General features: G+C 46.7%; 1 protein-coding gene across 3 annotated transcripts; it reads right to left on the reverse strand.

Moving 5' to 3' along the window:
• Window positions 1–4,599: 4,599 nt before the first annotated feature.
• On the reverse strand, window positions 4,600–12,755 carry ZBTB25 (zinc finger and BTB domain containing 25). 3 transcript variants are annotated; one of them, XM_030558576.1, is made up of 3 exons: window positions 12,651–12,755; window positions 9,163–9,342; window positions 4,600–6,366 (listed from the first exon to the last, which is right to left on the reverse strand). In XM_030558576.1, exons 1-3 carry the CDS (start codon window positions 12,743–12,745, stop codon window positions 5,235–5,237), a joined length of 1,407 nt encoding a protein of 468 aa, XP_030414436.1. In that variant the 5' UTR covers window positions 12,746–12,755; the 3' UTR covers window positions 4,600–5,234. The 3 variants fall into 3 exon arrangements, with proteins under 3 accessions (XP_030414436.1, XP_030414437.1, XP_030414438.1); XM_030558577.1 differs by lacking the exon at window positions 12,651–12,755 and adding an exon at window positions 11,421–11,820; XM_030558578.1 differs by lacking the exon at window positions 12,651–12,755 and adding an exon at window positions 10,850–10,980.
• Window positions 12,756–13,372: the final 617 nt, after the last annotated feature.

Here is a 13,372-nt window from a genome sequence, read left to right on the forward strand (position 1 = left end):
GGGCCAAAGTTATAACGACTAGGAAGGAGACCTTCCAGGAGAGAAGCAGAAGGGAGCAGAAAGCCAAAGGCTCGAAGGGGAGACCCATGAGCCTTGACAGCACCAGGTTCAGGTCCCCAGAGGGAACCAGCTCCTTGGACATGCAGGTAAAGGCGCTCCAGGCCTTTCAGGAACCATGCTGTCATGGGATGGGTGAAGACTGACCTGCCTTGAAACAGATGGTGGAACACTGAAATGGCCGCCAGGTGTGCCTTGACTGAAGAAAGTGACAAGCCCTGGAGGTTAAGGTGCAGCAAAATAGTCCAGGATGTCCTACCGCAGGGCTTCCGTTGCACAAGTGTGATGATCTGCAGCCCAACACGTGAACTGCTTCCACTTTGCCACATAGGTAGCCCTGGTAGAGGATTTCCTGCTACTAGCAGGACTTGCTGCACACCAGTGGAACACCACCGCTCATCCCCACTCAGTCATGCAACAGCCAGGCTGTCAAGTGCAGCATTGCCACGTTCGGATGCAGCAGATTGCCGTGGTTCTGGGACAGGAGATCCGGCCGAAGCGGTAACTGCAGTGGGGTGGCTGCCGACAGACTCTGCAGCATGCCGAACCAGTGTTGCCAAGGCCATGCTGAGGCTATGAGGATGACGGCCGCTTTGTCTTGCTTCACCTTGAGCAAGACCTTGTGGATCAATGGCACCGGCGGGAAGGCGTACATCAGCGCTCCCGACCACGGAATGAGGAAGGTGTGTGACGGGGAGCTCTTGTCCCTGTCCTGCAGAGAACAGAACATTTAACAGGTACTTAACTAACAAACAATTAACTATTTACAGCTAGAAGCACCAGGCTAAGGTAGAAGGGAAACCGCGGGCCACTTGCAAGAAAGGGACAGATGCACTCCGACTGACCACCACAGGCAGTAAAAAGGAACTGAGAGGGCGCAGGGATGGTGGCACCTGATGTATCGCGGCATGAGTGCAGCACTCCAGAGGGCACCACAGCCAACCCTCGGATCCCTCTAAGGCAAAAGTCTCCGACGACCATGCATGTCAGCATATGCACACCTACAATGGAATGGACATGAGCGAGCACTCGAAGAACATTTAAGTTTTTATGCTCACTAGTTTTAAAAGATACACATACGCATGAACACAAAACAGTTACTTACCAATTTCAGAAAGTAAATTCCTCTTCACATTCAATATGATACAGTCACTACTACTATATAAATACATCACAGCTAGCTGATAACTCATGCAGTGACTTCTGCTCCGTTTCATTATTCCCATTTAAGTATCCTTCCGGCAATGTTTAAAAAAATTACACTTAGCACAACTAAAGACCACAACATATAAGAAATAATCCTAATTTGTTCTTTCCTGTAGCATTTTGTGTCTGCATGTCCTACTGTCATCAATCCTTGGTTTTGTTTTCATAGTATACTGTTTAAAACACGTTAATTAGTTGAGGTAAACTCTAGTCAGGAGGCTAAGGTTTAGCTTAACCAGCTAATACACGTTAGGGCTACACTTTGCCTTGTCTACATTAGTATTTTAGCGCATATAAACTAACATGTTAAAACTACATCTTTTTTCCCAGGTTGAAATTACACTGGGGGAATAAAGTAGAAATTGGCTTGGCTAACCATTCAAAGTCATTTCTAAGCGCCAGTGTTTGCGAAAGAGGCTCAACCAACAAGAAACAGCCGCGTGAGCATCCCTGTATCACCTTAGGAACATGCTTCAACCCTGGTCTGCAGAGACCACCTCTAAGAAAAGTTAAGTCTCTGTCCATGCAGCTCTTGGCTTCTCTGCTGAGTATAATATAAAGAAATCAAATCAAGATGAGCTTAGTCCTAAAAATAATTAGCATACGATGCTTTGGCAATTCAAAAATGTTTTGATTTCAGATTTTTTTCTGGGCCTGATCCAATCTCAGTGGAGCCAAGTGAAGTCTACTGACTTCAAAAGAGATTTGGACCAGGAATTTTGGCAGGCATTTTTCTCACCATTGTTCAAAGATTTTCCCCATCACTGTGCATTCTAGTAATGCAATCCCATGGCAACAGATAGGAGGCTTTCATTGCTAGTCTTAACGCACATTTTTTGAAAAGAGTCTAACATTTTTTGAGCAGCAGCGTGGAGCAGCTCGCAGCACCTATTCAGTACATTTTAAAAAATTGTTCTTTATATCAGAATTACTCCATTTCGCTGTTGGCTGATTCCCCTCCCCCAACCCACCTCCGCCTCTAGGGTGCTCCTTATACCCCGCATTGCAGGAAGTGGTTTGTGATGCTCAGATGTAATAGCGCTATAGAAGAGCAAAATATTAACCTGAGGTCAGAATGAATGTGAATGCACATTTGTAACTGACTTGGAAGAACACATTTTTGAGATATGCAGGAAATGATAACAAAGGCATAAAACAATTCTATTTAAACAGTATTACTGTTGTAGAAGCGCCCAAGGAGAGAGAATGTTCCTTATCTATGGGTTTTTAACGTTCACATCATCCTAGCAGTTAGGAACATATTATTCACAGTGGTTCATATGTAGAAGTAACTTACAGTAGGGAAAAGGATTTTTTATTTAAGAGATGGCGTCCAATAAATCAGGGGTTCTCAAAATTTCTCTCTCTGAGGCCCTCCTTGACAGACTATAAAAACTCCAGGGCCCTGCAGGGATTGGGGGAGGAATCTCAGGGTAGGGGCCTTGGGAATAGGTGTAGTTTGATGTCTATTTGGGGGGGCAGGGGTCATCGGGGGCTTGAGCCACCTCTGCATGGTGGGGTCCAGGGAGGGAGGGAGTTTATATATTTAAATTATAACTCAAAGGTGGGGGGCTTAGCTCAAAAAGTTTGAAAACAGCTTAGGGTGCAGGGAAGGGGTAGCTAGGGGCTGTGTGCGGGCAGGGAGAGGGGCACTAGGGGCTCAGGGTGTAGGGAGGAGTATTAGGGGCTGTGTGCTGGGAGGACTCCCCTGCTGTCCCTGCTCCCGGAAGGGTCTGCCAACCATGGAGCCGGGTCTCCCCACCCAGGGGGCTCTTACCGGCTTCTCTGCAGGAGCAAAGGAGAGTGGGAGCTGATGAGCAGCTTCAACCTGGGGCATGAGCAGGAGAGGAAGGAACGTTACAGCTGCCTGCTCCATGGCACCAGCCAGAGCAGCAGCTGCCCTACACTGCCTGGCTCTGGCTTCCCACCTCCAACCTGGCCAAGGGACGGCGAAAGGAGATGCTGAGGGGACTTGCGGGAGGTGTGGAGGTGCCCCCGGGACTGTCTTGATCTTGCACTGCAGTTTGGGTGGGAGGGGGCAATGCCCTCCATGTCTCCAACTCTGCCCACCATGGGCTCAGGGTTTCTGCTCCACAGGGATCACTGGGGCTCTGGGACTCAGACCCACACCTCCCATCTTCAGCCCCACGGGGTGGGGAGAACCGGCCAAGAATCAGGGCTTCAACCCTGCATCTCCCCCGGCTTCAGCCCAGCAGGGGGTGCCAGGGATCGGGGCTTCAGCTGCGGGGCCCCACAGCCCCCTTGAAAGGGCAGGGGGTCCGCAGACCTCTGGTTGAGAACCACTGCCCTAGATCCTCTTAGAGGAGACTCTTCACCTGGATCTCATTCCATCTTACAGAGGAAGGTTCATTAATGGGACCCTTTGAAGAGCTTCGGTAGGATTTGGTTCCACATTTGTGGAGGGGACTGATCAAGCAGGGGGAGGCCTGCTGGGCTTGGAATGGGGCAGGATGCACATTAGTCCTCCTGCAGCAAGCACTTAAGCAGATGTCACATTAAGGGTATGGCTACACTTACAGCTGTACAGCGCTGGGAGTTACAGCTGTCTTCATACAGCTGTGTAGGGAAAGCGCTGCCTTGTGGCCACACTGACAGCTACCAGCACTGCAGTGTGGCCACATTTGCAGCATTTGCAGTGCTGTTGGGAGTGGTGCATTGTGGGCAGCTATCCCAGCATTCAAGTGGCTGCAACGTGCTTTTCAAAAGAGGGGGGCGAGGGGGAACGTGGGGGAGAGAGAGAGTGTGGATTTTTGGATCTGTCAGCTCCCTGCCTTGCAAGTTCTAAGGACGAGAACATACACATCACCAACCTGCAATCAATTTAAAAGTTTCGAGCCCTTTCCCCACCCCTCTCTTATTCACTAAATGCAAATTATGCACTCCTAAATAGCCTTCAGTCCACATAAGCAGCTGCTCAGCACGGACTCCCCCTCCCCCTCTGCCGTGTGACTTCTCTCTTCAAGCAAACAGCTGTGAACCTTCCAAAGCAATTCCCCTGCCTGCCTCCTCTCGCTCGCTCCAGCAAACAGGAGCTGTGTTTGTTTTTCAGAAAAGCAGCTCGGGGGAGCTCGGAGTTCAGCCATTCTTCTGGTTTGTTGTGAGCAGGCATTCTGGGATACCTCCTAATACCCTGGAGGCCAATAACAGCACTTTTGGTGGTCACACTTGATGAGCAGCGCTGCATCACCAGCGCTGCAATCGTTACACCCCAAGCAGACCAGGTGTACAGCCAGCGCTGCAGCCAGGGAGTTGCAGCGCTGCATGTGCTTTGCAGGTGTGGACAGTTACTAAGTTGCAGTGCTGTAAACCCATCACCAGCGCTGCAACTCTCCAGTGTAGCCAAGCCCTTAAAGAATGTATTCAGTCAATGGGACTGCAAACGTCTGCTGAACCAGGGCCACTGTCTTTACATCAGCCCCATGGGACTACCAGCAAAAGGGAACATCCTGAGGTTTATGTGCTGTTCATTTCCCACCTGTCCTCTGTACTTCGGGTTAGTCTCTCTTTCTAGGGAATTGATATTAAACTAATCAAGAAAAGTAAAATCCTCTGAACACTTTCCACTCACTTTGGTTTCAGAATAATTCTAAGGACACACGCACAGTCCTAAAGTTCTGCTCAGTATACTAGATGTTTAAACCCCACACTCACTAACTTCTACAATCTCATCTTGGGTAACACAGGCCAATTAAGTTGTCATTTATGAAAGATGGATCTAAGTTATCTGGACACTGCCAACAAATAGCTTGTTCTCTAATCAACTTGGATTTTAAGGTTTAAATATCCAAGTAAAAGGGTGCACATAATTGTTACAGTCTCATCTCGCTGAAGACAGAGCTGTTAGGCAAAGAGAAAACTTCAGAAGAGTACCCAGAACATTCAGCAAAATGGAAGGACACAAACAAATTGAAGCATTCAGGTTTTCAGCTCATCAGAGGCAACGTTCAAAGCTATTCTACGAGGATTGCATCAACGTTTTCTGGAGCAAGATCAGACTCCACTGCACATGATGAATCTAGGTGATCTTGAGAGAGCCTGGAACATTTTACTGTACAGTCAGACCAACTGTCACAATAAGGATGAAACCTGTGGGCTACTGGGTTACCAAACCTTTGGCATCGGTTGTATTTGTACTGTTTCCCTTTGTGTGTGTACATGTGTTCCAGCAACTGGCTCTTTTGGAGAAATTTATGGCCACAGACTGTGCAACTGATTTTTCTCTTTCTTGAAAAAGAGAAGTTGCAGTTTAACTCCACAGGCTCAGTGTCTTTGGAGATTAGCGACAACTGTCCGTACTGTAACGGCTCTGTGTTACTATGGCTTGGATGTTCTGATGGATGCTCATTCTCTTTCATTAGGAAGGCACCGAGCCGGTGACTTTCAATAGCTTCCCCCTTTTCAGTAATAGGCTGCACTTCACCAAGGTCATTGCTCTCCAGGATGGAGGCTGGGACGCCAAAGGGAAGTGAGCCAGAGACGTGAGTGTTCAGGTGTTCCCGCAAATTGCCATGGGAATCAAAACGCTCCCCACAGTAATGACATAAATGCATGCTGAGATTAGTTTTAGAAACATCTGGAGAGGGCGACGTGTGACTTTGGGACACCACTGGCTCGGGGTCACATTTCTCCTGCTTTATAGACAAAGAAGATTTCTGAAGCTCCTCCACTGGTTTGACAGCCCCAGCTGCTTGGGTGGAAGGATGGGTGATCTGTTGTTCAAGGATACTGTCATCTAGTCCAATGGCAAGTGACAGCTGTAACTGTGGGTGATCGCCCTGGTTAGCAGACCTGTTGTTGGCATTTGTCAGATTTTCTTTTGCTCCAAGACCTACCTTTGTTGCTTTGTGTGCGGTTGAGATCTGAATTCCATATAAGTTTGAAGACTGCATCGTCTCTGGGGAAAGTATCTGGTTCATTTTAATTGCAATATGGGAAAGGTAGTCTGCATGGAGAAATCGAATGCCCTCCTCCAGCCGGCTGGGGTTGACTGTCTGCTTTGGACCTTTTCCAGTGTACATGATGTGCAACAGATAGCTAAATATATCTGGCTGGATATCTGTAGGCTGAATCTTTATGCATTCACTGTTTAAAACAAAACACATGATTAAATATATCTGTTTCTCCAAATGATAATCCTGGCCATTATTTAAGCATTCATGTGGCCCATCATTTACTTTGAGAGAACACACATTAGCTACCTTTCCCAGATTCAGATTAAATCTGACACAAAGAGAAGGACATGGGTATAATTTATATGAGCAATTATAGTGACTGCGTGCATCACTGCATTAATTGGGCATGAATGTGACCAGTGAGCCATGCACTCACTCATTTGTATATGCAGTGTAACTTTGCATGCCACTGCAGTAATTGTTTGCAAATTATGAATTCACATATTGTGTGTGATTCTGAAAATCTGGACGTAAGTCTATTGCTATATATTTAAATAATAATCCATTATTAAATTCAATAATTAAATAATAAATTCAACGAGGTGGACTGATTTAAATCAAAGTGATTTAAACCACCAATCTTAATCATGATTTAAATTAACAAGGAGGAAACTCTGATGTAAATCATCAATTTTAAACATATTTTGCATTTGTACTTTTTAGCTATTTTCCTAAAGAAAGGCTGATTCTCATTGCTTGGCAACCGTTAAAACACGTTGATTTGCAACTCAATATAGCCTTTTCACTAAGTGTCATTATTCTTTTTGATAACCAGGAGGATACACTATATCTATACACATTTATTTAAGCAATTAGATAGATTAACTTGCATTTATTCAGATTTTTGATTATTACATTTATGATGTTAGAAAATGGTGAATGATGCATTTCTTATTTACTAGATGATTACTTGTGATTTGTGTCAAGCTCTATTTGGATGATATTCAAATTCAATTAAAAATGCACATAAAAAGCTTTTTAAACATTTAATTAAATAAAACTACTTTAAATGTGCTGGATACATAAGAAGAAAGTGCATTAAAATTAGCAAAACATATATTTTAAAAACTAGGTAATATATTAAACAAAGGAAGAAATTTGGGTAGTTAGTGACTTGAACTGATTGTTTCTGGTCACCATGTCCTTCAAATTTTAGAACAAGTAGATCTCATCCTTAAACACCTAGCTTTTATTCATAATTTAGAAAATGAAGATGGCTTTCCTGTTTTTCTTAACTTTGAATGAACTAGTCATTGAACTGACTGAGTTGAATAAACTGAAATTAAAAAAATATTCTCTCTGCACCTGCAGAAGAGGCTTCTGCTGTCAAAAGCTAGTTTGGCATTTCAGCAAACTCTGGATCCAGATGCTTAGAGCTGGTCTACACAGGGGGGGTGGGGGTTGATCTAAAATACACAACTTCAGCTACGCTATTCGAGTAGCTGAAGTCGATGTATCTTAGTTTGACTTACCTGGCTGTCCTCATGGCGGCAAGTCGACTGCCGCGGCTCCCTCGTCAACGCTGCTTACTCCCCCTACTGAGGTGGAGTATGGGCGTCAATTTGCGAATCGATTTATCGCATCTAGATGAGACGCGATAAATCGATCCTCAATAGATCGATTACTGCCTGCCGATCCAGTGGGTAGTATAGACATACCCTTAGAGCGTGACTTCTACCAGTTCAGTGGTTTGACTTTAAAACATGGCAGCAAATATGTACTGCTTAGTATTTTTTACTGCATTTAATTGGCTTTAATAGAATACAGTAAGTTAAGCATTAAAATAAGTTGCCATAATTTCAAAACTAATTTTACACAGGTTTCTTTTAAAATAAACTTGTATTTCATTTTTATATATATGGTTAAAAATCATTGATTTATATCCACTCTGCATTACAATAGGTATATATTTTATCAGCTTTATGTCCCAATGTCATTAAATGGTACTGATTATAATGAACACCCAGCACTAATCTCTCACTCTCACCTATCAAAGTACTTTCCAATTTCCAAATTTTAAGCAAAGAGACTTCAACATCGCTGGAGGAGTAATTGCAGATAGGAAAGTGAGCACACAGACAGAGATCAAATCTGTAGACAGCATCTCCATGTCAGAGGCAGGATTAGAACTCAGGAGCTATCCCATGTAATTACAAAATCTGACACCTCCAAAACCACTTTGTACCCAACTGCGATGCAGCATCTGAATGTCACCATGAGGTGACTGATATACAAGGCTCTATGACACTTGAAATGAATTGATGATCTCAGTGAAGTCTGTTAACTCTAAGTGTCTGCAGCACAATACTGCACTGTCACCCTTACTAGTAATTGCAACAGCAAGGACATGAACTGAGTGAGTTTGGAAACTGAACTACATCGGTCTCCACAGAGCCATTCGGTGATAGAGTGTGGAGGGAAGCTTGTCCTGCCACCAGGCATGCTCTGTGTACTCTGTAGATAAATACAAAGTTAGTTCCCAGGCCTTACAGGTCAACAGTAAAATACGAACTCTAAACTCAATTTTTTTTTTAAACTTCAATGTTGGTCCAAATGGTAAACCAAAGTATTGTATTTATTTCTATATACACACAACTTCAGTGAAAAATTCTAGGCATTTGCCGCTTAAGAAAGCTGTGATACTTCTTCAACTTCTGTTTCTGTGTTCATCCCTCTTTAAATGTGCTGCAATGTGGACCCGAACTTTGGCTTATGCTGATTAAACAAGTAAGATCAAAAGGGCTTTCTGACACTACATTGTAGGCTGGAAATGAACTGGTTTTAGAGGGTTACAACTCCATAATTGTTTTATGTAACCAACCCCAAGTCATCTAATCCCCTGCTAATGTTCCTTCAGAATTTAACTCCTTTTGAAGAATAAATTTTAAAAGTTGCCTTAAATGCAGAAAAAGATGTATGTTCTTACCTTGTCTGGTGAATAAATATCATCTTAAAGTAGTTTGAAAAAGCAGCTAGCACTGCTCTGTGGGCCTTGAAGTAAACATCTCCTATTGCAACTGTACAGTCACAGAGAAAACCAAACTCACGCTGCATGTTCAACTGCTGCAGGAGGACTAGACTGTGACTAGCTGTATCCATGGCGTTTCTAAAGGCAAAAGAGGACAACATTTGAGTTCTTGGTGACATGAAGATAATTGTAGTATCAAAGACCAGTTTATTTCACTAAAGAAGTTATAAAGGCGCCTAGTGTGGATGTCATACAAAAGCTGATGAGGTTCTCTGACAGTGCAGTACATTAACATCTGCCAAGTGGTATGTACACCATAATTTAATAACTTCTCCCACTGATATCATTAGGAATGCCCCAAACAGTCCACTGAAATTGAAAAATGATTTTCTATTTTCCTTTGTGCTGGTTAGAAACTCCCGATTTTTTTTGTTAAAAAGAACGTGCTTCATCTAAACAGTCTGAAGTTAGCAAACCTTAATGTCATATGGATTCTGCTTGAGTTCCCCCAGAACTGAAACTACTACAGAATAAGAAAACCATTTATCTAAATCAGTGACCTCTAGTCACTGAAGGTCTAACGCTGCATACTCTGTGGAACCAAAATGTCCACTAAGAGTATATTCACACTACAATGTAAGCCTGGGCTCAGACTCAGGTTTAAGCACAAACCCCCTTCTGTCCACACACAAATCTGGCTGACTCCAGGCCAGTGATCCCTCAGTACCCAGGCCCTAGGACCTGGCTTGGGGTCAGGGTCCCACTGTGAGTCAGGTCCAAACTTTATCATTTTTCAGCATGGACACAGCTTCGGGCCAGGTCTCCAGACTTGTGCTCTGAGAGTCCGACAAACTACCCCACAATCCTGTGGGCCAGTGTTTCTTTCCTTTCTATTCCAAGATTAGCCAATCAACTCCCAGGAAACAAACGTAACCCTCCCTCCTCGCCTTCACCTACAGCTACTCAGTGTTTAACCCTTCCATTTCATTCTGGACTGAACAGAGTTAACTGTCCCCTCCCTGCATTAGTTATGACCAGTGAGAAGAAGTCGTCCTTTGCTAAGCACAATGGTCATGGGACCACAGTCAGATTCAGATAAATCTCTCGTTTGAGACAAACAAGACATTTGACTTCTGTAAGAGTACCAGAAATTACCATGTGTACCAGAAATATTGGATAAGTCAGCTGTGTTGGGGATTCAATGGATCGATGCAGAGGGGCGGATCTCAGGCTCAAGATGGACGGAATGAGAATTGCACTTCTAGGAACTTCCTGTCATCCTGCCTCTTTTACAAGGAATTTGACCAGATGCTGGGAACTGCACTTAGCCCACTGTGGTTCACAATAGCCTGATGAATGGGGATAGTGACCTTCTAACCCCCCAAACCTAAGGGCTTGTCTACATTTTAAATACTGCAGTGGTATGGCTTCAGTTGTGCCACTTCAGCGAAGATGCTGTCTACACTCACAAGGGGGAATTCTCCTATTGGAATAGGTAATCCACCTCCCTGAGAGGCGGTAGCTAGGTCGAAAGGAGAATTCTCCTGTTAGCCCCCGTTGTAGACAGCGCAAGGTTAAGTCAGTTTAACTGCCTCACTCTGGAGTGTGGATTTTTCACACCCCTGAGTGAGGTAGTTATACCAACCTAATTTCCTAGGGTAGGCCAGGCCTAAAATAGTATGGGAAGGGAGCTAGCAGCTGCTGAATCAAGCTCATGAAGTGACTCTGATGCTCATGCCAGTCCCCAAGGAAGCTTTGCTGCCAGAACAGCCACAACATGGCCAGGGTCCATACTCTGAGGAACTGTTTGATGTCTCCTGGTGGAAGCAGCTTGCAGCAGAAACAGAAGTAGTGAGGAATCTTGGTAAGTTTCGACCTCCATGTTTGTTGTTAACATACCAATGGGAGAGACATCCAGTTTATGACCCAAGGATATTTGGGGATTGGTCCTGCTTTGAGCAGGGGGTTGGACTAGATGACCTCCTGAAGTCCCTTCCAACCCTGATATTCTATGATTCTATGAAATTATCGTTACAAGGTGCAGATAGCAGCATGTATCAGCTAATGGTGGAATGCACGCCAGCACTGTGGTGAGTCCCACCCCTGACCACCACATGGAATTCAGAACGGATACCGGGAAGTGCAACCAACAGCAAAACAAGCAGCTGTGAAAACATTTTTACTAGATATTCACAAGTTGTTAGAAAGACCCTTACCTTGCCTTTTCTGCCAGTACACCACACCATACAAATCAGCCATGCCAGAGGGGACCAAGTCGCCTGTAAACTGTACCAAGGTGCCAGGGGAAATGTAGTCCAGGGGGGACAAATTAACTCTCTGAAATACACCAGGGGGTTGTATGCCATCCAGAAATGTGCCACTGAGGGGGGGGGGGGGGTGCTTTATAATTCTTTGTTACAGAAGTATGCTTGAGGGGAGGGGGGTGGAATTTAGGCAATGCATTCCCTATTATGAGTCCAGGGAGTCCCTGTTGTGTGTAGACACCTATGGAAATCTGTTTGTAAACCCACTGGAGGTAGCAGGGATAGGAGTAACTATCCAATTCACTGTGATCACAGCCATAGGAAAGTGCTGGGGGAGGAGAGAACAAACAGGACCTGGCCCCCACTACTTTAACTATCCTGCTGAGTCTGAGGTTCCCTTTGACATGACCAGAGACGCTATTATGTGTCTACACTACAGTGAGTGCCTAGCACAATAGGGCCCTCCCTGGTCCATGCCTCGGGATTTTGCACGTTACACCAATCCAAATTATTAATAAAGAATAATGAATAAATAAATTAATAATAATAATACTGCACTGCCAGAACTAGTTCCTCCTGGTCTCGTTTTTCACGTCTGCACATCTCGGCAGCTGGCACAATCTCACACGCACACACTCAGTCGCGGTTTAATTTCAGACCACAGCAGCAATCCCGCTACTGTATTACGCTGCTGCTGCTCACAAGCTGCCATGGCCATGGAGTGTGAACCTGCAGTATAGCACATGGGCCATAGCATTTCTCCGCCCGTTACCGACTCACGCACGACCCATTGTATTGCGAAGCCCCAGTGTTAAGCTCGGCGGCCTCTTGCAGGCGTGCGAGCAGCCCCGGCGGCGCCGAGCAGCCCCTGGGATGCACCAGGCAGGCGGGAGCCAGCCCCTGGGGATGCTGTTGCAGTTGCACAGCAGAGGCCAAGAGGAGCTGCAAACCCGACCTATCCAGGCGCACCGGGCGGGAGGCTGCTCCGGGGACGCTGCGGGGCAGCCCCCATGTCCGGGAGATGCAGCCTGAGCTGTAAGGCTGAGCCAGGCGGCGAGCAGCCGCAGCTCCCGGATTGCTGCTGAGCAGCGGCAACGGCGAGGCCGGGCCCGGGGGAGGCGTTGCAGGGACGGAGGGCGGCAACGGGCAGCCCCTGCGGCGCGGGCGGGGCTCGCGGCTTACCGGTGGGAGGCTCCAGCCTGCGCAGCTGTTGGCCCGGGGAGGCGGCCGCGGCTCGCGCATGCACCGGGCCCTGGCGCGCCTCTCATCTCGGCCATGCAGGGTGAATCCCCCCCAGCCCCCGGGAGCGGAGACTGCTGCAGCTGCAGCGTCCCCGTGCGGCTGGAAGGGCCCCTCTGCACCCCCCCCCAGCAGGGCAGCTCAGGCTAGGCTGTGGGCCCTGCCCCTGTGCACTCTTCCTGCACTGACCCCCTGGCACATAGCGAACGGGCTGGCTCAGCGAGGGGCTCCCCTTGCCCCAAGCCCTCGTGGGGGGGAGGGGGCAATGGGAAGCTGACTTCCTATACTGCGGGGAGGGGACAGTGCAGGGGCTGGGCATGAGCAGCACCAACAGGGAGCCAAATCTGCTGAGCCCTATGGGGTAGGCAGGCCCGGCCTCCCTTGCTGGTGCCCCGGAGCAGCAAGGGCTGAGCTGTCCCTTGGGGTGGGCCTAGGCCTTTGCGGGGGTGCTGCTTCCTGCTGCACAGACACCCCACGTTAGTTCACTGCTCAGGCGTTTCCTTGCTCTGCTGGTCTTTGTAAGGAGTAAAAAACCTGTTAAAGGGACATTTAGAGTCCGAGAGCATCACATGCCTAGGCCTTGGTCTGATGCTGCCCAGCCCAGGGGTGTATGAAGCCCCCTGAGAGGAGCCAGACAGAGCCCAGCACTGCAAACATATGTAGAG

This window comes from Gopherus evgoodei, chromosome 4 (assembly GCF_007399415.2).
Source record: "Gopherus evgoodei ecotype Sinaloan lineage chromosome 4, rGopEvg1_v1.p, whole genome shotgun sequence".
NCBI classification, from domain to species: Eukaryota; Metazoa; Chordata; order Testudines; family Testudinidae; genus Gopherus; species Gopherus evgoodei.